The sequence below is a fragment of the Eptatretus burgeri genome, chromosome 18, assembly GCF_056783735.1.
Source record: "Eptatretus burgeri isolate ZD-2024b chromosome 18, Ebu_testis_v1, whole genome shotgun sequence".
Classification (NCBI taxonomy): Eukaryota; Metazoa; Chordata; class Myxini; order Myxiniformes; family Myxinidae; genus Eptatretus; species Eptatretus burgeri.
Window position 1 is genome coordinate 19,429,544 of NC_140978.1, and position 27,389 is coordinate 19,456,932.

General features: G+C 46.1%; 1 protein-coding gene across 5 annotated transcripts in view; it reads right to left on the reverse strand.

Moving 5' to 3' along the window:
* The window catches only part of LOC147008687 (S-adenosylhomocysteine hydrolase-like protein 1), a 47,789-nt gene that overhangs the window by 16,884 nt on the left and 3,516 nt on the right, over nucleotides 1–27,389 (reverse strand). For 4 of the 5 annotated variants that reach the window (XR_015053238.1, XR_015053239.1, XM_085863859.1 and 1 more), the window contains exons 2-11: nucleotides 6,291–6,402; nucleotides 5,990–6,118; nucleotides 3,302–3,402; nucleotides 3,089–3,191; nucleotides 2,200–2,294; nucleotides 1,970–2,076; nucleotides 1,327–1,443; nucleotides 1,031–1,094; nucleotides 659–747; nucleotides 415–485 (exon numbers count right to left, since the gene is read on the reverse strand). Coding sequence is in view for 3 of the 5 variants with exons in the window: in XM_085863859.1 (XP_085719985.1) it covers nucleotides 415–485; nucleotides 659–747; nucleotides 1,031–1,094; nucleotides 1,327–1,443; nucleotides 1,970–2,076; nucleotides 2,200–2,294; nucleotides 3,089–3,191; nucleotides 3,302–3,402; nucleotides 5,990–6,118; nucleotides 6,291–6,402 (988 nt within the window). In the remaining 2 variants the exon portion in view is untranslated. The remainder of the gene's footprint in view (nucleotides 1–414; nucleotides 486–658; nucleotides 748–1,030; nucleotides 1,095–1,326; nucleotides 1,444–1,969; nucleotides 2,077–2,199; nucleotides 2,295–3,088; nucleotides 3,192–3,301; nucleotides 3,403–5,989; nucleotides 6,119–6,290; nucleotides 6,403–27,389) is intronic. The other variant, XM_085863860.1, reaches the window with a different exon arrangement.

Genomic DNA, 27,389 nt, shown 5'->3' on the forward strand with positions numbered 1-27,389 from the left:
CCATCAGATGCAAGATGAACGAATCCACAAGTGGTCACACAAGGTTGTGAATTTACTCCTCTCCCACAAAAAAAACCACCACAACCACACAAGCAATCACCTTCATCGGATAAACAACCAACTTTGGGAAAAGAAAACCAGACATGAAATCACATTAGTTCTCCAATGATCAAACAAACAGGCTTTTAAATTGTGCTACAACATGCATGAGCTACAGTAAGCGATGAAGAAGTAAATAAATAACTATAGAGATCGATTAAATAAACGAACAGACTATTAACCGAGACAAATACAATTTGATGTGCTGTCATTATAATTATGATCGATAAAGTTTATCAACAGAGCAAATAAGTGGGGAAGTAAATAAATAAACAAACACAAAAATCATGAAGAGCCAAGACTCCCACAGCACACCTGTGCAGGTAACGATGATGTCCACATGGCGGATCACTTCCCCAAGTTTCACCACCCGAAAGCCTTCCATACTGCCCGGGGAACAACGATGCGGCAAGCAGCGATCGTCAACATTCAGCTCGGTCATTTCTTTTTATGTTTGCTTTATCATCAACAATTGCCACTCATCTCCATCATGTAATGATGTGGCAAAAAGAGCCCTGTGTTTGAACATCAAATAATCGAATCAAGAAAGCTTGCTCACCATGCCTGCAGGGCACAAATGGGATCGATTTCAGTGACGTACACAATTGCTCCAAGACCTTTGAGGGCGGCACAGCTACCCTTACCCACCTAGAGAGGGAACAAGATCATTTCGGCAAGATGAAGGCGAGACGCGGAAAGGAGTGAGAAAATTATAAATGGAATCCTTTCCTCTTCTTTGCAACTTCAACAATTTCCTGAAAGCCATCATGGGCAATTCCACTCAGTGGGGAAAAAAATAATAATCATTGAAAAATCACTGACGACGCATTGCAGTAACAACAGTGCCACTCTCTTCATTGGCCCGATACGTCACAAGAAACTTGCTGAAAAACATGCAATCATCGAACCAATACTTGGCACTTTGACTCACCTCCCCATAACCACAAACCACCACCTGCTTCCCACCAAACATTATGTCCGTTGTCCGTTTGAGGCTGTAGGGCCAAGGGAAAGAGAAGAGGGGGGTTGACCAAAAATAAAAATAAAACTATCGACTTTCAATCCATCGAAAGCCATTTCCTTCCAAACTAAAAAAACAAAATATAAAGAGCAATTTTTCCAAATGTAAAATAAGTTGATGAATTAGAGAGCAAAACACACAGTCCACAATGCCTCCAACGAGGTCACAACCGGCTCCCTTTGTAAAATTAAACTTTACGGGCCCACCCATCCAGGATTGATTCCCTGCAGCTGTACAGGTTGTCAAACTTCTGCTTGGTCACAGAGTCATTCACATTCATTGCCGGCACGCACAACTTTCCCGCCTTGGAGAGCTGGTACAGCCTGGGGATAAGAATGGAGGAGCAAGTTGATGAGTGGTGGAGGCAGCAGTTGCACAATCATCTAAATATTTTGAGACAGGAGTTGCAGAAACCTTTCCTTGCTATGAGAGCGGCAGTCCACGTGTCGTGAAAGAAAATGGTACATTCGCACATCACGAGCTGGGAGGATTCCGGCTCTTTCTGCATATTTTCAAATGTCCCACCTGTTGACTGTCGCTTTCATACGACGATCGACGCACTTGCAATTCCAACCACCCCCACTCCCAAAATAAAAACAAGTTTGCATGTGAATAAATGACAAAGAAACTGCATCCAGAGGTACAGTCACATGTCAATGGTTCACACAACTAGAGATGCATTTTCATGGAATGAGGATATAACAAGCAAACAAACACCAGTCAGATGATGAGAAATAGAAGATAAAAGTCACAAAAAGTGTGACAAGTGCTGCTCGAAAGAAGGTAAAAATGGACTCCGAGGGGAGTTCGACTCAAAAATGATCCCTTTCCCATCGATTCCCATCCTACCGATGAACACCGGTGACACTCTCCTCTACGATTCCTTTGATAAGCTTGAAGAGTTCAGGGTGTCTGCGGTACATCCAATGGGTCAGATCTCCACCGTCATCCAGTATCTTTGGATCAACAGAGGAGGATGCACAAACATCACCATGTCCGTGGCAAAGATGGTGCAATGGATTATCTTACAAGGGCTCGAAAGCTTCATCTGTTCCCCAAAAGTGAAATACCCAGCATACCATGTTTGGAAGCCAGCCATCATGGTGAACACACTGCTCGATACACCACCAGAAGTCATCTTCGGACTCACCTTTCCAAGCAAACACCGAAAATCCTGCACAAAACACACCCTTACCAATTGGTGTGTGTGTGTGTGTGTGTGTGTGTGTTTAAATTGTTCAATCATCACATTCAGAATATTTCAAAATGAAGAGGCAACAAAGTGCAAACAATCCCATTATCACATTACTCTTGGCCCAAAAAGCCTCACCAACAATACAATGTAAATTTTTCTTCACATATTAATGAACATGCACTCATCCTCCTGCTGAATTAAACGGAAAATCAGAATGGCAATAGAAACAGATGAAAGTACAAGTAGAATACGACGACATGCAAATGAAACCAGAATGGAATTAAATAATGCTCAAAGCACGATGAACAAAATAAGCTCGTCTGAACTACCAACGCTCGTTTACGGATAAAGGTCATCAAATATCAAATACAAAGGCTTCACCAACAAAATAACGATATATAGAGGAATTCAGTTTCTTTTTTTTTAATTATTGAAAATGAAAAGACAACAAGTCCGCTTATTGAGATTACTTGCATCACGAGAGTTGCACAAGGACTCGGATGATGCACAAAGTGCAATAAAAATGTACGACATTCCTCAACTTGGTCTCACGAACACCAATTCTGTGATAATAGCACACTCGAAGACATGATGTAGCTCCCGGCAGAAAGGTAACCGCAACATGTTCTCGCACTTACAAAACGACACATTTTACATTATTCCTCCAAGACTCGGAATCAAAACTGATCATCATGAAAAGTACCAAGGTCGTCCTTGTTATCATCAGATTCAGCAAGTACGAAAGGGCAGGCAAAGAGAGTAAGTGGACGTACCGGCCTCAGCAACAGCTGCGGCAACTTCGTTTTGAGTCGAGTATATGTTACAAGCGGCCCAGCGACATTGCGCCCCGAGAGCAGACAACGTCTCCATCAGCACCTGGAACGACAGTCAATAAACGCATCTACTCTTCTGCTGCACCATATTGTTGCGTGTACTCTTGGCAATAACATGCATGGCACTTGCAAACGGGTGTGTGTTGCACTTACGGCAGTCTGGGCAGTGATGTGTGTGCATCCCACAATCTTAGCACCAGCTAGGGGCTTCTCTCCTTGTGCCCTCTTCCGCAATGCCATCAGGGCTGGCATTTCTAAAAAAAAAAAAAGGAGTGATACAAACCAAGTCATGACAGCTCTGATTTTACCAGAGAAACTCAAGGATCGTGGCAGTGACGACGATCATTACCAACAACGTTGATAAAATTGAAGGTGGCGACAAATATCATAGTGCGATGCCAAAATACAATCTCAAGCTTAATCAAAAGTCATATTTCCGTGATGTCCAGCACAGCAGAAGGAAGTGACAGCATGGGTTTTGCAGATTCTAGCAATGAATGATTGCAATGCATTAAATTTGCTGGACAAGCTCCATTTATTTTGCTTCGTTATGTGATCAAGCGTTATTATCTCCGCCACTGAAGATGGACGGAGAATACGTTTTCACCTTTGTATGTCTGTCCGTGAGCAGGGTATCTCAAAAAGTTAGACGGATTTGGACGAAGTTAGCAATCATATATATATATATATATATATATATATATATATATATATATATATATATATATATATATATATATATATATATATATATATATATATATATATATATATATACATACACATACATATATACATTGTTGCGGATCCGGGATGTCGGGATTCTAACCCGGTCCCTGGTGCCACCCTCACCACAGTCTCCGGGAATCTATAACGCCGGCCGGCTCGGCACAGGCTTCGGGTCACGAGTCTTCAATCACGATACCAACGTAATCCTGAACCTTACCAGTTGGGGAGATAGAACCCCTGGTTACAGACTGGCTTTGTCAGAGACCGAGCGGAGTCGACCAGTCTGTAACCACTTTTGGTTTTATATGCCAATCGAACGGATCGTTCCTCGACGCGACATGCATTAATCCATAGCGGCAACTTCATAAGAATTAACCAGATTTATTGGGGAACATCAGGGATTACAACACAAGCAATAAACACAATGGTTTTATGAACAATCAACCCATTCTTAACTAGGGAACCACGGTCAAAAGGTTTCGAGGGGATCACTACTATAATATGCCTTATACAACACATGCAGACAAAACAGAAAGACAGACAGCATGCATGCAGACAGAGTACTTGGTGACAGCTCATGGACGAGAGGAAAGCGTCCAAAAAGCACGAATGTCGCTCGTAACAAACAAGCGGGTGTCCACGGGTTCGAACTCCCAGCTCGAACGTGCCGCGCAGCAAGAAAATGGCGGCGCAGCACTCCTGCTCCCTCAAGGCATCGCGTGCGCGGTCTCCGCACGCTCCGACCTCGCGCAGGTTCGAAGATGGGCCTCAGCTGATCTCTCTCACAGTCCAGCACACAAATCCCGGCCCGGCCTGCCCTCCAGACAAGGTCCAAATCGAGGTTGACGGGCTCCGGCCAGCGGATCGGCAAACGTGACGAGCCGTTGGTGTGTGAACAAGTACGGGGGCTCCGCAGCCAGACGCAGGCCGAATCGGTCGATCACCTCCCCGTACGAGTCGATCGTCGACTCCACGTCCAGGCAGCCTCTCAAAGCCGACTGCAGTTTCCCAAGCTCAGAACCGAGCCTCCACCTGAGGCCTCGTTTTTCTCCTTTTTAAAACACGTCGCGCCTCAAGAGAGACCGTTTCCACACACCGATCTTTTGTTCCTTCTCTCGGCGACTGCCGTTCTCCAAACTCAGAGCTCACTTGTTGCCCTCGTTTCTTCAACCCCCTCTCCAGGCGACTGCCGACAAAAAGCCCCACCCCTTCGCGTCACTGCCTCTCCACACCTCTCTCTCTAGGCCACACCCCCTCAGCCGACTGGGAGGGGCCTATTGTCCGTAGAGGGGAGGAAGAAGATCGAGCCCGTTTCACCACCGTATGAACATAAAAACAGTCTTTTACACCTCCCGACACCCATTTATCATACACTTTACCAAACAACCTATCGAAACAGGCATTTGATGGGGTATCTGAGCTAATCCTATTTTTAGTTGTCCCGTTAAGGGCCATTTCCATAACAATATATATATGTGTATATATATATATATATATATATATATATATATATATATATATATATATATATATATATATATATATATATATATATATATATATATATAGCTTCAATCCAAGTTTAAATAGGGCCTCATTGAGATATAATAATTTGCAAACATTGGTTTGAAGGCTTCTATGGACGTTTTGGTCAAATTATTTAGACAGTAGCCTCACGCTCCAACTCAAATAATAATCAACCATCACAATGTCTTTTGATTGAGAATTCATTTTATGTGCAGCACGTTGCTGCTGATTTGCGATGATGTGCCACTGATGCAGTGCCCCATGTACGTTGGAGCAGGAATTTGAAATTTGTTCATGGTGTCAGCAACGACTCACCTCCTCTCCGCGAAGGACACCGTGGTATCTTTAACTTCCATCAACTAATGCTGATAGACGAGACGCCCAGTTTAATTTGAGTAATCCCAGTAAGTTGAGGATGCAGGTTGGGTGTGTGACAAGGATGAATTGATTTTGGTAAAGATCCGGATACTAGAATTTTTAAAGTGATCCTTCACCATTGAGTGATGGACGAAAAACAATGCAAAGCACCCATCTCAATTCCAAGATGCTCAAAATGCTTCAACCCCCATCAACATCCCAGCATACCTTGCTCTGCAATCTCAATTTCTCTTCGGCCAAACTCTGCATGTTTTATGCTTTTAACGCAGAAGTCTTTGCCACCAGAGGAGTTTGTTTGGCTCCGATCCCGTGGTGATCCTTCCTCATCGGAGCTTTCTGCCCAAGGTGACAAAAGAAGAACTGGTGGAAGACCTTTCAAGGTCTACTTGGAGGAAGACAAATCAGTATGACTTTTTCTCCCTCTTCCAACTTCCATCCCCAACTCTAACCACGTTTCTGAAAACGGATTCAGGTCGAGATATTTCAGACTACTCGCACAGAAACTCACCGGAGGTGTAGCTGTCACCAGATGACTGGGAGATCGAACGTGACAGTGAGCGTCGCCCGGTTTTCGTAAGTCGACCTTTAAATTCCTGCGGCTGATCCTGGAAGTGGATCTGCTGTAAGGGTCATGGAGTGATAACAGCACAACACTACATGGGATCACACCAAAATCAAGGAGCAGACTACAAATTTTGTTGCATCATTTACAGCACACAGCATGCATTATGACCCATTAACGGATGGCCACAAGTGCATCACCACCGGTGAACGCAAACTCACATGAAAGCAAAACTGCACTCACAACAAATAGCTACATTACTCAACATCAAAATGCTACGATAAAGAAGTTTCCATGGCCAAAGAGGTCACAGATTGCATCCTAAATATGACGGTTTTGGGCCATGTGGATGTTACCTTGAAGAGTGAGTTTCATATGTGCCGAGGTTTAATTTGCTATATCCGGATAGCAATGTGCTGTAATTGAATTCCATCAGAATAACCAAGAGTCAAAGGTGAAGTGAGGCAGACAGGACAGTTTTATTTATTTATTTTAAATCAAAGTTCCAATTAAAAATGGATGACTGCACAAATCCAAGCATCAAGAGGCTGGCGAATTAATTGTATTCTTCCGCCTCCTTCTTGGCCTTGCATCCTCTGCCCTCTCTTGTTTCCACCTCTCCAAGGTTGTTTCTGCACTTCAAACACAGTGCCAGTAAACCTCTTGTTAAACTCCCAAAATCCAGGCTCACTGCTCAACTCCACCAATTACCTCCACCACCGAAGGTGGAGAAGGTTATGTTTTCAACCCTTTCTGTCTGTTTGTTTGTTTGTTTGTGTGCAGGATATCTCAAAAAGTTGAGGATGCAGGTTGGGTGTGTGACAAGGATGAATTGATTTTGGTAAAGATCCGGATACTAGAATTTTTAAAGTGATCCTTCACCATTGAGTGATGGACGAAAAACAATGCAAAGCACGCCATCTCAAAAAGAACATGGACGGATTTGCATGAAACTTGGTGGAGAGGTTTGGTGTGCGACGAGCATGAATTGATTTTGGTGAAGATCCAAATCTGCATCCTGATATGATAACTTAAAAAAAAATACACATATTTTAAGTGGTTCTTCACCATTGAAAGATGGGGTCAAATACAGTACAAAAACGGTACATGATATTTAAAAAAGTAGTGGACGAGTTATAACAAAACCAGGTGGACGAGTTGGTTAGGTGACGAGAACAAGCCGATTATATTTTGTTTCAAGTCCGGATCCAGATCCAGCCGATCAGTAGGATACAAAACACTGTTCAGCCTGGCGGAGGAATGCACTCCACCGAGTGCAGTTCTAATTATATCTGCACCACATGTACCAAGAAATTGTGGGGCAGCACTTTCACGCCATAAAATGTTTCTCATCCTTTCACAGGGGCATATAGAGTATGCCCTCGTGAAGACAAAACCAGTTCTGGATATGCTGTGTGTAGACTCAAGTTATCAGAAAAATGAAGCTTTTGCCAGTAAAGTAAACAAACAAAAAATGAACTTCAAACATGGCAGATGTAAGTGAACTTCACTTTTGGTCGACTTCATGATTTATTCTCTCTTCCACCATCATAAGAACGTGGAGAAAGTGGGAGGGATTATCATTTCTACCTGTTCTTGATGTAGTCCATCCACCTTTCCTTTGTTTACCTCCTATCGTCAAGACTGTATGTATGTATATATATATACATATATACATATATATACATATATATACATATATATACATATATATACATATATATACATACATATATATATATATATATATACATATACATATACATATACATATACATATACATATACATATACATATACATATACATATACATATATATACATATATACATATATATACATATATATACATACATATATATATATATACATATATATACATAATATACATATATATACATATATATACATATATATACATATATACATATATATACATATATATACATATATATACATATATATACATATATATACATACATACATATATATACATACATATACATACATACATATACATACATACATATACACACACACACACACACACACACACACACACACACACACACACACACACACACACACACACACACACACACACACACACACACACACACACACACACACACACACACACACACACACACACACACACACACACACACACACACACACACACACACACACACACACACACACACACACACTGTTCCGAATTTCGGTCCGCCCAGCCACGTAACTCGAATCACGACCGCGTTGCCCACCGGAACGGACAATTCAGTCGTGACCCTCCTTGGAACTATTGCTACGAGCTAGTCACGGGTGGGGTCTTTCGACCCCACCACAATCGTGCCAATCGGCCACCCACGCAGGATAGGGTTGTTCGCCAAACTCGACCTACCTAAGTACCTGCGCGGGTAGTTAACCGGGCGATCGTACCTCGCCGCTGGCCGGCCTAGGACACAAACCGCTTAAGCGGTCCGTTCCGTGCTTCAGTGATAACCGAGAGGTGTTATCGCCGGCCCCGACGGACGTGATTATTTACCGGGTGCTTACACCCTTCTACCAATTCCTTCCGTGATGCAAGCTGGAACTTTCAAACAAAGGAAAGGACGCAACGAAACGGGAAACAGTTCGACAAGTACATTTATTCCACACTCAGACAAGGCAAGCACGTATTCACAGCCATACAGTAGGAATGCACGTGTAACAGTCAAAGCAATGAAAGCAAGAATTACAACCGACTACAAGCAAAGGTTTATTTACATGCACTTAAAAAGTTTCTACTTTACAAGACACGGCACCACAACACACATTCACACAAAAGCAAAGGAAAGACCCCCTCAAAGGCAAGGGAGTCAGACTGAGCCCGTGGGCCTAATGCGCGTGGAACCTGGATGAGCGGCCAGGTCCACGAGACCGACGGGTCCTACCCGCGTCCTCGTGGCACGATGGCGGGCAAGCCGCAATGTCAGCGTAGCTGCGCCTGGCTTCGTGCCCCTGGCGTGGCCGGCGAGCTCTGTCCGGCGCTCCCCGTCTGCCTTTCCCGTCGGCTTCGAGCTCTGTCTCCCGACTCGACTGCCCCGCCGACACTGCAGAATTGACTTTGTCTCCCGACACTCCGCTGCTGCCACTCCACTGCTCCCACTTGGTTCTCTGCCGACATACTGCGCACCTTGACTTCCCGCCCCGAGCTGTGCCGTGCTCGTGCCTATATAGCCCGGGGAGGGGCGTATATGTAAATTTCTGGATCACAGCAGGTCCGGAGGCGGGGCTACACTACCCGATGCTCGGCCATTGGGCGGATGAGAAGGGGGCGTGAAGAATTCCTGATCCGCTTTTCGGGGCGAAAGGAACGCATTCACAGCGCATGGCCCGGCGTGTGGTAGAAAGGCGGAGGTGGTGGGAGTTTGGTTGTTGGCGGGCGTCGTTTGAGAATGGCGGTGAAGCAATGTTTGCGGGATGGAGTTGTGGAGGTAAAGAGGCGAAGATGGTGGTGTTTGAGTTGTTGGGGGATTGTTAGTCCAAAATAATGACAGAGAAAAGAAAAAAACGGCTAACTCAAAGGATTGCAGCCTGGTGAACACGGAAATTCCCTTTAAACAACGGTGGGGAAATCTAACTACACAATTACTTATTGTCATAACTGATCTAAGGTCCTTTATGGTGGATTGCGAATTTCCACAGCCGTAACACGACATATACATATACATATATATATATATATATATATATATATATATATATATATATATATATTTATATATATATTTATATATATATATATATATATATATATATATATATATATATATATATATATATATATATAGTTACGGCTGTGGAAATTCGCATTACACCATGAAGGGCCCGTAGGCGAGATATCTCTCAGTACATGTGTAGTTAGCCCCAAACCCGTTGTATTGAGGGAATTTATGTGATTCATCCGGGCTGCGACGCTTTGAGATAGCCGTTTTTCTGTTCTATCTTTATTTTGAACCAACCACGTCTCAACCACCATGCCAGCTATAGTCACCAACTGCAACCACGCTCAACAACAACAACGCCAACAGCCACGACCTTTACCTTCACAACTCAATCCCACAAACATCGCATCACCGTCATTCCCAAACAGCACCATAACCATCAAACCACCACCGAAAACCCTCCACCACCCTCACCTCTCTACTTCTACGGCCATTCCCGCACCACCTGTGAACACTGAGCGTTGGGCTGTCTTGGGCCCGTTCAGCAATACGCACCGAGCCGCGAGTGCAAATAGCGGCCTTTCCGAGGAAAATTCGGATCACAAACGCTACACGCCCACTTCCCCTCCGTCCAATTAGCAAGCACAGAGCGGCTTGGCCCCGCCTCCAGGCACGTCTGAGTGAAATAGATATATGCAAATTCTAGGATCAGGGGAGATTCACGCCCCCTTTCCTCCGACCAATGGGCGAGCGTGGCTCCGCCCACGAGGTCATCCTGATCCGGATATTTGCATATTAACTGCTCCTGCCGGCCTATAAAACGGCGAGCGCAAGGCGAATCAGGGAAGAGTGAGTCAAGTCATCGGTGTGGCAGAGAGTCGAGTCGGGTAGAGAGTGAGTCGAGTGGCGAAGTGATCGGTGTGGCAGGAACAGTCGAGTCAGGTGGCGAAGTCATCAGAGTGTCATCGAGTTGGGTTCTGGAATCGGCTGAGAAGAGTTGTGGGAAGAGTCCAAGGAGCTCGGGTCAGAGGCGAGAAGGACGGCGGTCGGCGATGAGGTCACTGTGTGGGATCGCTCGTCGCGGGACCCAAGCCAGCCAGCCAGCCATTCTCCCTCCCCCAGGGCATCAACAATTCCCCCTTTACCCCGTGCTGAGATGGTGCAACAAGGGGGCCCGGTTCCCACCCCACTCCAAATGTCGTGCCAACGAAACCCGCCAAGGAGCACGGAGTCGGGGCACAGCTACGCGGCCACATCTGCGGCTCGTCCGCCAACGCATCACGAGGACGCGGGTAGGACCCCCCCCCCCGGTCTCGCGGCCCTGGCCGCTCCTTCAGGTCACGCGTGCATATTGGCCTACAGGCCCGTCTGCCCCCTTGTATATGAGGGTGGCTTCTTTCCTTTGCTTTTGAGTAAATGTGTGTTGGCGCCATCTGTAAAGTAGAACTGCATAAGTGTTGCCGTGTGTGCGCGAAGTCGGTAGTAACTCTGCGTCGTTTTTGCTTTTGTTGCTATATGTGCATTTTGACTGTTTGGCTGTATATGTATGTTTTCCGTGTGCCGGGAAATAAATGTGCTTTGTGTGAACCATTTTCCCGTTTCGCTTCGTCTTTTCTTTATTGACCCTCCATCGTGCTTCACGTAAAGGGTTCGTAATGGGCTTAATACGCCCGGTAATTAATCGGAATCGACGATAACACTGCTCGGTTATCACTGTAGCACGGAACGGACCGCTGAAGCGGTTCGTGTCCACAGTCTACCTGCGGCGGGGTACGATCGCCCGGTTTACCATCCGCGTGGGTACTTAGGTAGGTCGAGTTTGGCAAACAACCCTATCCTACGCGGGTGGCCGATTGGCACGATTGTGGTGGGGTCGAAAGACCCACCCGTGAATAGCTCCTGGCGATAGTTCCCGGATGGTCACGAGTGAATTGTCCGTCTGATGGGCGACGCGGCCGTCCGCAACAATATATATTTGTGGTTCTTGGAACCGCATGCATCCAACAGATAGTGGTCCCAAGACAGTTATTCCATTATTATACGTGTAGATAGTCCCTTTCCTTTTGTCTAGCGGGACAACACGGGAGTGCGTTGCGATGATCTCATCGCTAGGTTTGCTTAAATCATTTTTTCTTCATTTCGTTTCTACCCTTCTTTTCGTCTGATTATTCCTGAGGTAAATCTGAGCCACATGCGCATTCGCTGTGAGGTGGGCCCTCATGGAGGCCAGCGCGTTCGGTGCTGCTGTGAGGAAACGACGGCGCAGAGTCCTCGTTCCCAAGAGAGCCCTAAAACCAACGTGTGTAGCGAGTCATATAGTGCACTTTACAGTGAGGGATTATCAACTTGAGTTCCGATGATTTGGGGAAGATTGACAGTTGCATTAAAAAGGCATACAAATGAATACCTCTTCAGAGGCTAGCCGAATGGTGTTTTTCACAACACAGGAAACACAGCCAGCACGACGCCCATGCTGCACGAAACTCGTACGGATGCCGATAGAGACAACTCCACGCCATGTTGGGCGGGATACGAGTGTGCGAAGTGAAAGCGGCGCGTTCCTTTTCAACCAAATATCTGATACATATCGGTGTTCGCCCCACGCACACGCGAGCAGAATCGGGCGAACGCGAGCACTGACCACGTGCATAATGGCCGAACCCTGCGCACTGTATAGAATGTGCTCGAAGGCAGACACGTACGCTGCTCGCGAAACGTGCATGAATTTTTCCATAACGATGTACCTTCGGCCCTCGCTGGCAGCAGCGGATTCCCCGTGGATGGTGAACGTCTTCTCGTCTCTGCGGCCAGCGAAGCTGTGATTGAGCCGGGGAGTGTTATGTGGTGTGGGCCGCGTTGGTGCGCGGAGCGGGTGCGCTGATCGGGCGCCCGAGCAGGCATGGGAGACCCTCGGCCAGTCGCCAGGGCACGTCCTGGCGAGTTTTGCAGGACGATTCGCATGCCAATTTTGGTGTGGGCGATTCATGTCATGTCGTGGGGTTGGAGCAGAGTATTGCCGCTGTCTGAGATGACCTTGCCGGAAACGAAGTGAGGGGGTTTCTGGCCAAAGTTAGTGGGCCACGTGAAGGTTCGGGGCCAAACGGAGCGACCGTTTCAGGTGACGACGTTTCACTTCGGGGTGGCCCCTCCCCCCGCGCTGCAAGTCCTATAAAGGTCGGAGCAGTCCCTCCGCCTCTCTCCCTCTCTTTCGCCCTCTCGCTCTGGCCTCGCCCTCGTCTCGCTGCATGACCTGCCTCCTGCTGCCTGGACTCCGCCTCTCTCGCCTCGCCCTCGTCGACACCGCCACAACCCGCCTCCTGCTGCCTGGACTCAGCCTAGTCTCCAACAACATGTCGACCCCACCCACCTACCACTCCGTCCACGCATCCTGGACTCCGCCCCTTCTCCACTCAAGCTCCTCCTTCAAGAACATGGTCTCCACATGCTCTGCTGAAGCCAGAGACGACGTGCAAGCTGTCGGGCGCCACATTACGGAGCACCCCCCCCCCACACCCCCAGCAAAACGTATTGGTGGCGCGTCGTGCTATCAAGCACAAAGGTACCAAGAACATAGCCCCAACTCTTTTCCCTTCTCGTTTCAATACTCCCTCTTCATCTTGATCGGGTTTTCTATGTTTGTGTGTGTGCGCGAGCGAGCGTGTCCTGGCACCTGTCTGCTTAAGTGAGACTGCAGAAGATCGTTATCATTATTATTATTATTATTTTCGTGTTAAGTCTGCTGTGTCCGCTTTTGTAAGTTGCCTCTATTTGCTGCACCACACCTCTCCCCCCTATCTCTGCACAACACACCCCAATAAATCCTGATCGCACCACGTACTTTTCCTCACCCATTGTTAATAAATTATTATTAGGCATGTTCCCTGCTCGTTTTTGTCTTTTCTTCCATTGATTCAGCATGATCCGAATCCTAGTTTAGCCGGGACTTTATTTCCAACGATCCGTTCCTTTTAGCCAGTACGTCCTTGGCAGTGTCGCTCGGCTGCATCCAATCCGGAAAAGTGATCGATCGAGTGATCCGGTTCGGACAAGGCGTACCGAGGGTGTATTCCCGGTAATTAAACCACGTGATTAATTAGGTAACCCGATTAACCCATAGACGGGAGGACCCTAGGTCACGCGGTTGAGTTATTGGCGTCCAAGGAATTATCCGTGTGCGACGAGCTACAATTCCAGGGAGTCTGGTGGGAACCGAGATAGCTTCCCCCACCTTGTGGTCTTCTCACCCGACCCCCACCCCGCATATATATATATATATATATATATATATATATATATATATATATATATATATATATATATATATATATATATATATATATATATATATATATATATATATATATATACATATACATACATACATATATACCACCTCACCCAAAACAATTTCTCACTTTCATTCCAAGGCCAATCTCAGCATTTGTTTTGTGTTCCCTCAATCTCACCGATTTACTTTGGGTTGCTTGCACATTTAAAACTAGAGCGAAGTCTATGCTGCATCGCAAATCCCCATGCTTGCCACCCCAAGCCAAGTTGAAAAATGGCAAAAAGTTCCACCACGAATGACCCAATATCAAATTTTCAGTCAAAACATTTTTCCCCCTTTGACTCATGCGACCTAAAGTCCACCACCCCCAGGGCATGAACCGGGAGTCAAATCCCAAAAAAATCTTTACATATTTCATGCGTCTCCCAATGTTTATTGCATGTACAGTTTCATTAAAAATGCTTAAAATGTGCCTGTAATTGTAATATGACCTTTTGATCCCAACACAAGGGGCAAGGCCAAAAACGACACTGCTCTTGCACCTTCCTGCCATACGGTGATCATAATCACCAAATTTGATGAATTTCTGCACACCCGTTTAGGAGAGAGTGTAACAGAAATAGACAGACGGAGCTGATTACAATATCCCCGTTTTTTGTTTTTTTTTCCAAAAAAGCATGGGGATAATTACTGGAAGCACCCACTCCCTACAGGAGTGCAATACACCCTCCCTCTGCCAGTGGTCAGTGCAGCACTTGCACTATGTCACATGTCGTACAAAATCGCATCATCTCCACAGCTGACTTACAATACCCACCCCCCCCTCCCCACGTGGCGCTATACGGTACACATTTACATACCTGCCAACCCTACCGATTTTCTATAGCTCCCAACGCCTACCGATTTTATTAGTCAGACATACCGCATTTGGAAATTATTATTGGAAAAAAAAATAGTTGTGTTTTGTCAGTTTTGAGTTCGTTTCTCACTGCCAAGATCGTCTTACACGCGGCTGCTTCCACATTCTACACAACTCGTGCCTGACCTGGATTTCTTATCTCGTCAGCAATTGGTTATTGCTTCCAAACAAAGCATGACCAATCAAATGGGACGACAGGAAACAGCGGGCATTCATTTCCAGACAACGCACCATTGGCATTTTCCATTCATGATCAAAGACTGCAGTTCACAGAGTACTCATCGCTTCAGTGCACAACAACAATGCAAACCCCAGAAGAGAAAAAACCACCCCCACGCTGGGTCAACAAGTTTAAGCCAAGTTGGACAACAGAGTTCAAGTGTATCAAGGCTTCGCGTAAGGGAGACGGACATGCCTTCTGTGATACGTGTCGATCAGACTTCTCCATCAGTCATGGAGGACACAACAACTTGAGTCGCCACATCAGCATGGGGAAACACATGAGCAACTCCCGCGCAGTGGCAACCACATCAAAAATAGCCTTACAGCCAGTGCGAGAGATGCCGACGTCAATCAACGCCGAGGTTTTATTTCAAGGACTGTTGATGGAGCACAATTTGCCTCTGGCCCTAAATGACCATTTCTCCAAGCTGGTCCCACGGATGTTCCCCGACAGCGAGATCGCGCGTCAGTACGCATGTGGTCGTACCAAGGCGACTCATATTACGTGCACCATTGCGGGTCAGTCAGTTGATCGCATCAAGCAAAATGTCGGCCGGAAAGATCTGATGTTTACCCTGGCAACGGATGGAAGCAGTGATGATGAGGACAGGTTTTTCCCAGTCTTGATCACCCATGAAGATCAGATAACGGGCCTAATCACAACATCATTTCTCGACATGCCAGTAGTCAATTCTGCGACTGGTGAGAATATTGCCACGGCATTAAAGGACTCTCTACGAAAGTGTGACTTAAGCCTGAAACAATGCATTGCTTTCTCGTCCGACAATGCCTCAGTAATGACTGGTCGACATCATGGCGAAATGGGGTACCTCCAAAAAGACACAAACACAGACATATACCTGATGGGCTGCCCGTGTCACTTCAGCGCCCTGGCAGCCAAGGCAGGTGGCAAGGCTCTGAAGGGTTTTGATCCTGAGGACTGTCATAGATTTGTATTACCACTTTGACAAGAGTGCGAAAAGGAAACATCTGCTCCGAGACATGCTAGTATTCTGTGATGTGACCATACGGAAAGTGCTAAAAAACGTCTCAACTCGGTGGCTACGTCTCCACAAGTGCCTGGAAAGAAACCTGAATCTCTGGGATGGCCTGCGGTCTTACTTCTTGACACACTTTGACGACGATGATGATGACTATGATGATGCACCTCTACAAGGGAAGGAACCGCAGAAGCGGAAAAGGTCATCCAAGACTGGAAGTGGGCCGAGAGAGCAGAGGCTGGTCAGACTCTAAGATCCAACTGCACAGCTTTACATCCACTTCCTGCATGCTGTCCTGCCCAACTTCGATGGCTTTAACACGCTTCTGCAGACCGAGGCTCCTATGATCCACCGCCTGTACCCCTCAATGGTGAAGCTCTACAGAAGCATCCTGTCCTGTCTGGTCCTGCCCTCTGTCATCCAGGGTGAGGAGGACGTTTTGAATGTGGACTTCACCGAACAGGACAACCAGAGGTCGAACAGGGAGCTATTTGTTGGTTTCCAGGCAATGCAGCTCATTGTGAAGAACGCCCTAGAGGGGACCAGTGGAGTGACGAAATTTAGAGCAGAGGTCCGAATGTTCTACATTGGTTCCCTGACATACATGATGGACAAATTCCCATTCCAGGACCCTTTGATCAGGAATGCAGTCATCGTGGACCCAGCCTCCTCCATGACAGCTTCCATGCAGAGCCTACTTACACTGGTTGAACAGCTCCCTGCACCTGTTGTCCCAGAAGAGAACAGAGATGCGCTGTGCAGAGAGTTCTGCACATATCAGTCAGATGTCACCCTGCCAGCATATGACCCAGATGAGAGGGTGGATGTGTTTTGGGCAGCCATGGAGAATATGACGGACCCTGCCACTGGCACCAGCCTGTTTACCCATCGCTGTGTAGACTGGCCAAACACGTCCTGCTGATCCCTCACAGTAACACCTACTGCGAATCCCTTTTTAGCATGGTCAAAAAAATGACAACTGATCAGAGGAGCACATTGGGACGCGGCAAGGAAGGTCACGCCAAGTCAAGCATGTACGAGGACAGCCATGGCGTCAGAAACACTCTGTGTGGTTTGCTGGCAGGGAAGATTAACATTTTCAAGCCGGATGGAGTCAGCTGCTTCTCGTGGAAGCCAGATGCCGACCTTCTTAAGAAGGCCAAATCTGCCACCTCCCAGGCTCTGAATAGCTAAATGTGCATCTTAACTGTTCAAACCTGAAAACTGTAAATATGTTATGAAATCAGAGTGGCCAGTCATTTCATTCATAAAGATGCATCAGTGAGTTTATGTAAACTCTTGTGTACACGTATGGGCACATACATGTGGAGTTTGGACAGTCAGTAATTTATGTAAACGTGACTGATGATCATGATGTCTTAGAAAAATTAAGATTGGTGAGTAGATCAACCATGTTAAGTTTTCTCTTTTTCACTCTAAAAATATGTTGATATATTTCAGCTAACTGTGGTCTCAAAATGCAGGAGATTGCACCATTTTGCTTCATTTTTTGGAAAACTTTCTGGGGGGGGCATGCCCCCGGACCCCCCCTAGGGACGCGTGCAACACCAGCCTACCGCTTTTCCTTAAAAAAAAAGGTTGGCAGGTATGCATTTACATAGAAAATTTGTCGACTCCACATCACAATCGCCATGACTACAAAATAATTTTAATGCCGACAACTCTCCCGGACACACCCCAAATTTCAACATATTCCATCCGGCGGTTAAAGAGTGCATACAAGTCAAGCAAACACACCCATAAGCTGAAATATGTACAGGCAACCCTCGTATTACGCGTGTTCTGATAATACGTTTTTGCTACAGCGTGGATTTAATTCAATTCCACCACCAAAGAACCGTACTACGTCATTTTGAACGAATCATTCACTCACTGCGGACGCTTTTGCCATTCGTGACCCGTCGCCCTGTGCGAGTCGTTCACTCACAGCGGCCGAAACTGCGGCTGCAAAGCGTGGACCAAGTGGCATTGAAGATGATGATCACGTGAAGTCGCAGTCAAGAGAGTCTCATTCATTGGAGGTAAAATTAAAAGTTTTACATTGCTTTGATAGAGGTGAGAACAGCATTCATATTCAGAGAGAGATGGGACTTCGTGATTCGACAGTGAGAACAATTCGTGACAATCGTGATAAAATCTGTAAGAACACTCAAACAACAGCGAATCTCAGTGTTACCAGAAGTGCAAGACCTTGGCCTGATGCTGTTGAGTAAATGGAGAAGATGCTGACCATGTGGATCAAGCATCAGAACCAACAGAACATGCCATTGTCTGGAATGGTCATTCAAGAGAAGGCGATGAGTTTGTATGGCAATCTTAGTAAAGATACTAAGAATCCAGTGCCTTTTGCTGCCAGTCATGGGTGGGTCGAGCACTTCAAGTCACCATGCATTCCACAATCTAAAGTTGACTGGGGAAGCTACTGCTGCTGCTGCTGCAGATCATGCTGCTTGCTGTCGAACAATTTCCAGCTGTCTTCAAATCAATGATTGCAGATGGAGATTACACACACAAAGCCAGGTGTTTAACCTCGATGAAACACATGCCCAGTCACACTTTCATCTCCATCAACTCTGGCCTGGGGCAGTGATTGAGTTCAGAGGTTTCACGTTGGCTGAAGTCAGTGAAGCAAGGCAACAGATTGTGGACATGGCCCTGCAAGTAGGATTTTCAGGCGGTTGACGAATATGACGTTGAGGATTTGCTTCTCTCACACAGGGAGGAGCTGAGCAATGAAGATCTGGCTATGGAGGAGAAGCGCATCAGAGAGGAATTAGAATCAAGTCCTGAGGAGGTTGTGCCTGTTAAACTCTCATGACGAAGGTCATGGCTAAAGGTTTCAAATTGGTTGATGAAGCCATAGCCATCCTTGATGGACACGATCCCGACTGCATAAGACGTTCCAAGGTGTGGAGGGAGACTGAGAATCTCCTGAAATGTTACAAGGTCGATGAACAGAAAAATAAGGCAGGCACTCAAGTCTCAATTATGAAGTTCTTCAAAAATAAAATTTCAAAAAAAAAAAAAACACAAGCAAATTAGCCTCCATTTCATCTTCTGAGCTTTCAACTTCAACTGGACAGCCTGCCACACCTGAATAAGCCTGCCACAAGCAACAATATATATATATATATATATATATATATATATACATATATATATATATATATATATATATATATATATATATATATATATACATATATACACACACACAAGTCACGGTTCCAAGAACCGTACGCATACAACATACAGATGTCCCAAGTCAGTTATGCCATTAAGTATATGTGTAGACAGAACCCCTCCTTGTGTGTAGTAGGAAATCGAAGGGGTGCGTTGCGATACTTTTTTAGTTGGGGAAATAAATCTTTATATCCCATCCTCCATTGCGATCCACGGTACCCGAGCGCTTGCAGCCTTCGGTTTGCTGGCAACAACGTACCACGGTCCACCCGTTGTCTCTGGAGGCTTGTTTTTCCAAGACAATCTTCGCTGTCACAGTTCCTATTCGGTTTCTCCAAACACTCCAACTCTTTCTTGACGAGTCTACACGCATGGAGTGGGTGGGCCTCGCTGGTGCCTGGCCAAGGCCCTGCACAAAAAGGGCGGACCCTTGGGAGCCCCGTCCAATGAGGGCGGACCCATGGGAGCCCCGTCCAATCAGGGCGGACAGTGATGTCAGTTTTGACCAAGGCCCCGCCCCACTGAGGGAGGTTGAGAAACCACGACATCATCCTCATCTTGAGTTGTTTGGGGGTCGATCGTTCTGTGCTTGGAGGCGGGAGATGGTTGGAAAACGAAGGGGTTCCCGCTGCTTGGCTCCGCTCACGTCTCAGCCCGACTGCCCGACTACTGGTCCCGACCCACTCGAGCTCCTCCACGAAACCGAACTCCACACGGGCGGGTGTGGAACTGACTGCACGACTGTTGGCAGGTGCCACACCATGGAGCATTCCTTTCCCCGAGACTCAGGTACTCGAAAGAACTGCGACCTCAGGCCGCCGCCCTCCCTGGCTGCAAAAGTCCTTTGCCTTCAACTGGGTTTATTTTGTCCGAGTGTGTGCGTCTGAGTGTGTGGCGCCAGTCTAATAAGTAGAAACTGTACAAGTCTGGAGACGACGATGGTTCACGAGCAATGTACACGGTTCGCCTTTTTTATTTTTTGACCTTCGAGGGGACGCCACGGGCAAACTGGCGGGAATCGGGAAAAACGTAAATGATGAAAGTTGTAATACTCGAAGAGCACTACTTGTATACCAACTTTCATTCGAAACAGTTGAAAACCCAAGGAGCTCGATGCCCAATTTATTGATTTTTTTTTGACATTTTCTAAGTTCGTGACCTTGTGACGAAAATGAAAAATTGAGCTCCGTGGGGCTATGCAGGTGCCATTGGGCTAACCAAATACCGAAACCCCTGCCAGATTCAACAAAACCCCTCAGAGAAGATGCAACTTGAAATTGGCTAGCCCCTAAAAACACGTTTCTTGGGCATGGCTCCACCCATAATGGGTGCACCACGCCCATTCTCAGAAAAACAACAAGATCAGGATATAAACCTCCCACCCAAATTTTATCAGGATCGGATCAAAACCCACAGAGCTATGCTCAGGACAGACAGAGACAAGCCGGTAGGCGGAAATGGGTAGTCGACTACCCAACAGAACCTGACGCGGTGGGCCCGTTCGATGGGGAATGACCTGAGGATTAAGCACAAGAAAATTCATGATTCTAGCTTCAAGGGTTAATGCTGCAGATTGTTTTTTCGTTAAAATACCCCCACATAGAGGTTTTTCGGCCGTTGCTAGGCAACGGAGGGTCCGTAGCAACGGTTCCTTCTCATACATAACTAGGACATATCATTTTAATGTATATCTGACTCAGTCTGAGATATAATGAACTTCGTTTTTTTATTGTTTTCGACCAGGGTTCATTCAAAGTCTATCTTCTCCGAAAGTTTTCATAGGATCCGGCTGGAAATTTTTGACAATATGGCTGAATGTACTGCCCAGTCACTCGTGGCCAGATTTTAGATTTTCCAAAAAATTATATTTTTTATGATTTTTCTAAAATTTCGAAGTCCCATTGCTCGGCAACGCTGGTGTCCATAGCAACGGTTCTCATTTGCACACAACTAGGTCATGGTATGAACCTTCCAACCAAGTTTCATCGAAATCGCCATTGTAGTAACGGAGCACTGGACCGAACAGACATACATACAGACAAGCCAGTAGGCGACATGGCTGCTCGCTCTGGCTGGAAAGCTGGCCGACGCGACTAGCCGATATTCATGTACATGCTATCAATATGATTATCACAGCCCTCTTAGTTTGCGCCCAGAAACCCGCCTTGTGAAATTTCAGGCATGTTTCCAAAGAGACTAACAAATGGCAGCCCTGGTAATTCCATTTATCTATTCGCTAAAGATTTTATTTTTTTTATATGATGCTGTAAGACATTCTCCTTGGGCACAAAAAAACAGGTCCCTCGGAGGTTCAGTTTCGGAGGTATTGATTTTTTTGTACAGTCAACAATAAGTGTACGATGTACGATAAAGTATTTTAGCTGTTGCTATGCAACGGAGGTGTGCCTAGCACCCATTCATTTTTGTGTACATGCTAGTCACATTGTACACATTTCACCCAAGTTTCATCAAAATCAGACTCTTTCTCTTAGAGATATTCGCAATTAACCGTTTCTGAAATGTTCGACATATACTCGCCCAAAACCTATCTCCTCCTACAAATATTTTTTGTTCGGGCTGCAAATTGGCATGAAGGTAGCTAGATAGATTGTGCACAGAATTCTAAGCTACAATTTTTCGATTTATTATTATTTTATTTTTTTCCGATTTTTTGACCACTTTAAAGGGCCGTTGCTTGGGCCCGGGGTCCCACATTCGAAAGCACACGATTCCCAGAAATATTGGTCCTACCTACCAAATTTCATTAGAATCGGTTGAGTGGTTCAGCCCCGAGGCTTGACCAAAGTTTCACGGACAGACAGATGGAAATGTCCAGAATAAGGGTGCTCCAAGAGCAGCCAACAAGCACAGACAGACAGACAAACATAGACGGAAATACTGATAATAAGGGGAGAAAAAAAAATCTCAATTTTTTTTTTTTTCGACTTGATCGACTACCGAACAGACACACCCATAACGAATATAGTGGTCACTTACAGACTCATGAACCAATAAGTGTTTTTGATCATTGCAAATCTTGCCGTATAATTCCCACGCAAATCTGCTCTGTGTCTGCTTTGTAAGTTGCTGTAAATTGTCGCACTACATCTTCCTTCTTTCCCCTGCATAACACCCCAATAAACTTGTTTCTGTGCCACATAAATTTCCTCGTTTATTATAAATAAACAAATTGTAGAAATGTTCCCAGTTCGTTTCTGTCCTTTGTCATTGGTCTAGCATGGTTCGGATCTGAGTTTTTAGCCGGGTCTTTGTTCCCGTTAATCTGCTCATCCCAGCCGGCACGGCTTTGGCAGTTCCGCTTGACTGCACCCGAACCCGAGTTGGTAGTCGGTAGTTGGAACTCTACCGCAGTTGGTAGAGTGACCCGGTTCGAGCAAGACGTGCTGAGGGCGTAGTTCCCCGGTAGACGACACCACGTGGTTAATTAGGTAAATTGGTTCTAGACAAAAAGACCCTACGCTACGCGGTGGAGGTATTGGCGTCCACGGTCGGTGAAGCGACCCACCGCCTCATGGAGTTCTCTGGAGCGACGGCTTACAATTCCGGGGAGTCTGGTGGGAGACGACGTAACCTCCCCACCTAGTCGTCGTTCTCGCCCCCGGTCCCCGCCCGCAAACGCACACGCCAATCATGGGAACACTTATTAAAAAGTAATTCATTTTCATGTTTTTATTTGTTGGATGTATTATTTATGCATCGTTTACTCCTTTTTTGAGGTTTTTAGGAAGGTCTTCATCCTTAAAAAGTTGAGATCTTCCTCATTTGGAACATAACCCCCATTTTTACATTTTAAATATTTCCCCAAAACACGTTTTCAGATAACACGGCGTTTCATGGGAACACATCCCCCATGTTATACAAGGGTTACCTGCATCATTTCTTCCCTTGATGAATCAAAGGTAGCACAGCCAGGGAAGTGGTGTATCGGGTCACATCTGCTCTGTAAGGCTGGCAATTCGACTTTCCTCACCCAGTTTTTGTTCAATTTTTGTAAACGTTAAATCAAAATCGCTCTCAATTCAACATCACTTTAATAAGCTCTAACTGATAATTACCTCTGCCACTGCAGGTGAAGGTGGTTATGTTTTCACCCCTTTCTGTCTGTTTGTGTGCAGGATATCTCAAAACGTTGTGGACGGATCCAAACAAAATTTTGTGGACAGGTTGGGTGTGTGATAAGGACAAACTGATTAGATTTTGGTAACGATCCGAATCCTAGAATCTTTTTAAGTGATTCTTCACCATTGAGAGATCGGGCCAAAAATGGTATAGAGCATGATATCTCATAAATGTATTGGGCCTGATATGTTCTTGTGGATCAAGCATTGCATGGTGGAGGAGCCCTTCTAGTTTTAAAAAGTGTTGTGGTGAAATGTTTACAGATCAAAACACAGTAACAGTACACACACACACACACACACACACACACACACACACACACACACACACACACACACACACACACACACACACACACACACACACACACACACACACACGCCGAAACCCCATCACAGACGGATTCCGTTCATTCAACCACCCTCACCAGCTCACCCACACTCGAGGGACATGGACTGGACAGGGCGTGCTTGTCCCCGCCTCCTCATCCCCCGCCCCTGCCCCATTCCCCACCGCCTTCAACTTGCTTAACGCCGCCCAAAAATGGAATTACCCCGGCCGTCTCTTCACTCCCCGCCCCACTTGCCCCCGCCCCCCTTACACTCAACCCTGCCTAATTCAATTTGGCTCAATGACAGGATGGATCGGTAGCCAAACTGGATCAACCTGATCTGGTTCAGTGATGAAGCCCATTTCCACTTGAACGGTGCAATCAACAACCACAACAACATTTTCTGAGGGGCAGAATCACCTGAGATCACTGAGAGATACCTGAAAGAGCCGATGGTCACATGCTTCGGCACCTTCAATGCCGGATGGGGAACACTAGGGCCTTTCCTGGTTTGAGAATGACAACAGCAGGACGGTGACGATCAACGGTGAATGCTACCGGGCCGTGCTCCAGAAGTTCCAAAATGATCGAGCCCAAAAGGTCACCCCAAACCAGCTCAGCATGACCTGGTTTATGCAGGATGGTGCACCCCCACATACAGCTGGTGGCACCATCACTTTCCTGTGGCAGCTCTTTAGAAACAGCCTTGTTGCCCTTGGTACCACTCATGACTGGACACCCCGTAGCCCAGACTTGAACCTTCTGGACTACTGGTTCTGGGGGGGGGGGACTGCCAAGGGCTCAGTCTATGCCAACCACCCTGGATGATCTGAAGCAGGAGGTGTCAGACTGCCTCCAGGCAGTGGCACATGAGACCTACAGGAAAGTTGGACAGAATTTTGGAGTCAGGATCAATGCCTGTCTGAATCGCAGAGGGGCACACATCGAGAACGTCAATTACAAGGATTTTGTGTAAATAAAATGCCAATTTCAGACCTTGGGCTCTTACTAACTCGTGCAGTGACTTACAGCAATAACAATCAGTGATAGAAAATACGGTCACAAGCTTTCAAGAAACGTTTGGTTCACATTCCTGAGGTTTCTGTTTCTTTGTAAATAAACAATTAAAGTTGCATCACTTTTTTAAAACACCTTGTAAGTGCCCCAAAAGTCTGAAAAAAAATTAATTTATCAAATTTAAAATATGTAAATGGGGGGGGGGGGAAGCAAAAACTGCTAATACTGTGAAATGTATGTGTAATTATATTGTCGCGGCCTTGGCGGTTTGGATCATTCCCCCGACCCAATTGTCGTGGACGGGTGGTTAACACTGAAAAGACCGAATCGTCAAGTGGTTTTCCTTGGAGGCGAACAGCCGAGTTTCTCGGATATTATGGCGCATGCAGGAAGAAAAGGGTGGCACGGATGGAACAGAAGGATGGAAGCACAATGGGGTGTATTTCGAACCCACGACAAATAGACAACACGAGCAACTTCAAATAAATCAAATATTTGCAATGGTAACAATTCAAAGTATAATAATAAAACGTGAGGTAAATTAAAACCCAAAGTCGAGGCGCCTCCAACACACAGACTTTAATGCAGACAAGGGGGAAAAAAAAAAACAAAAGAAAAGAAAATCCTCCCTTGATTCTGGCACTTAGCTTTGTCCAGAGGTGGACTTTATTGAACCTTGTAGTCGAGCCACGTCGTCCTACACGGGAAGATGCACCCAAAATGGCGCCGAGCCGCTCTCTGGGCGGGAAACGTACAAGCGGAAATTTGTGAGGTATTAAACACCAGGGCTCACCAACCGGCGGCTTCTCATGAAGGAATATGCCGAATGTTCCCTTCTTGCGCCAGGTTCACTCACAATGATCGTCCACTTTCCTCCTCGACCACACGACGAGACAATCTATGAGGACCCGTGATAAGGCCACGAGGCACGCTCTTCTTCCCCCCTCAGAAACTTACACACTTCACGGCCTCGCCGAACAGTCAATGACTGGCGTCGTACTCAGCACGCGGGCAAATGCACAGCATGACACGGGAATTGTGTTGATGTATTTCGTCGTGTCCAGACGTAGCCAGCCAGCGAGACCCCCTTACTCGATCGTGTCCTCCCACAACTGTCTTCTCAGTTCTCTAGCTCCAAACCTCACTTTCCTTCCACTGGCTCTCTGACGTCACACCCGTTAATCATCCGCTCTGGGGGCGTGGTTTTGCCAACAGTAACCCCTGGAGGCGGGGCATTCTGCCTGCTTGGACGTGCAGCCAGTTGTTGTTTTAAGGACGTGATCCCTCCATATTGCCAATCTTGAAATGCAAAAACTTGGAAAAGGCCACAGGGGAAATTGGCCTTAATCCCCATCTCATTAACATAGCACCGCCCCTCACTCCCCCGCACCATGTGGTGACAAGTAACACTTAAGGTCACAGTTTCCCCACTTAAAAAATACATTGAGGTGTCTCCGACACATCCACGGATCAAGCAACTCTATGCAATCCTAACTTTGTTATGAAATTCCTCAATCTACCACCACAACCACAAAAAAATATTCTTCTAAACCAATGGTAAGCCTCAGGAATGTGAAGTTGTAAAAGAAGGTTTGAGGACAGGACCTGGCAAATTCAAACATGGCTGACAAGCTCTTTTCATATCGGCTCGTGTTACACAGTTAGTTGCCAGCTGTCCCAAATAGGAGCTCCAAAGCCACAACACGTGTGAGAAATGAGACACTTGCCGAGCAGACCATCCAACAGATAAACCTGTTGAACTAAAATAAAAATTTCTGAAACGACACAGTCAGTAATGAATGAGCTGAAAGAGAAAAATAGAGAAGATACAATTTTACACGAACTTGTCAATGGATATGCCTGCATCTGCGTTGGGCGTCAACCCACTGTTACGTTTGATCTCACTTAAGGGTCACATGAGAAAGAGTGCAAGAGAGAAATCATCATATGGTCCTTACTCGAGTTATGAACTGCCAAATGATTTTCAAAGGGCACATGACCTTTGAAATAAAAATAGAATCGGTTCATATTTGTGCTAAGTTTGCTTGAATTCCCTTCTGTGGTTCACAAGTTATTGTGGTAAGAAATAAAGGTCACATGACCACACGACCAAAGACATTTGTCCTTTTGAACCCAAAATCTAGCCAGTTCATCTTTTCATCATAGTACATACTTGTACAGAGTTTGGTCAAAATCCCTTCAGCGGTTCTCA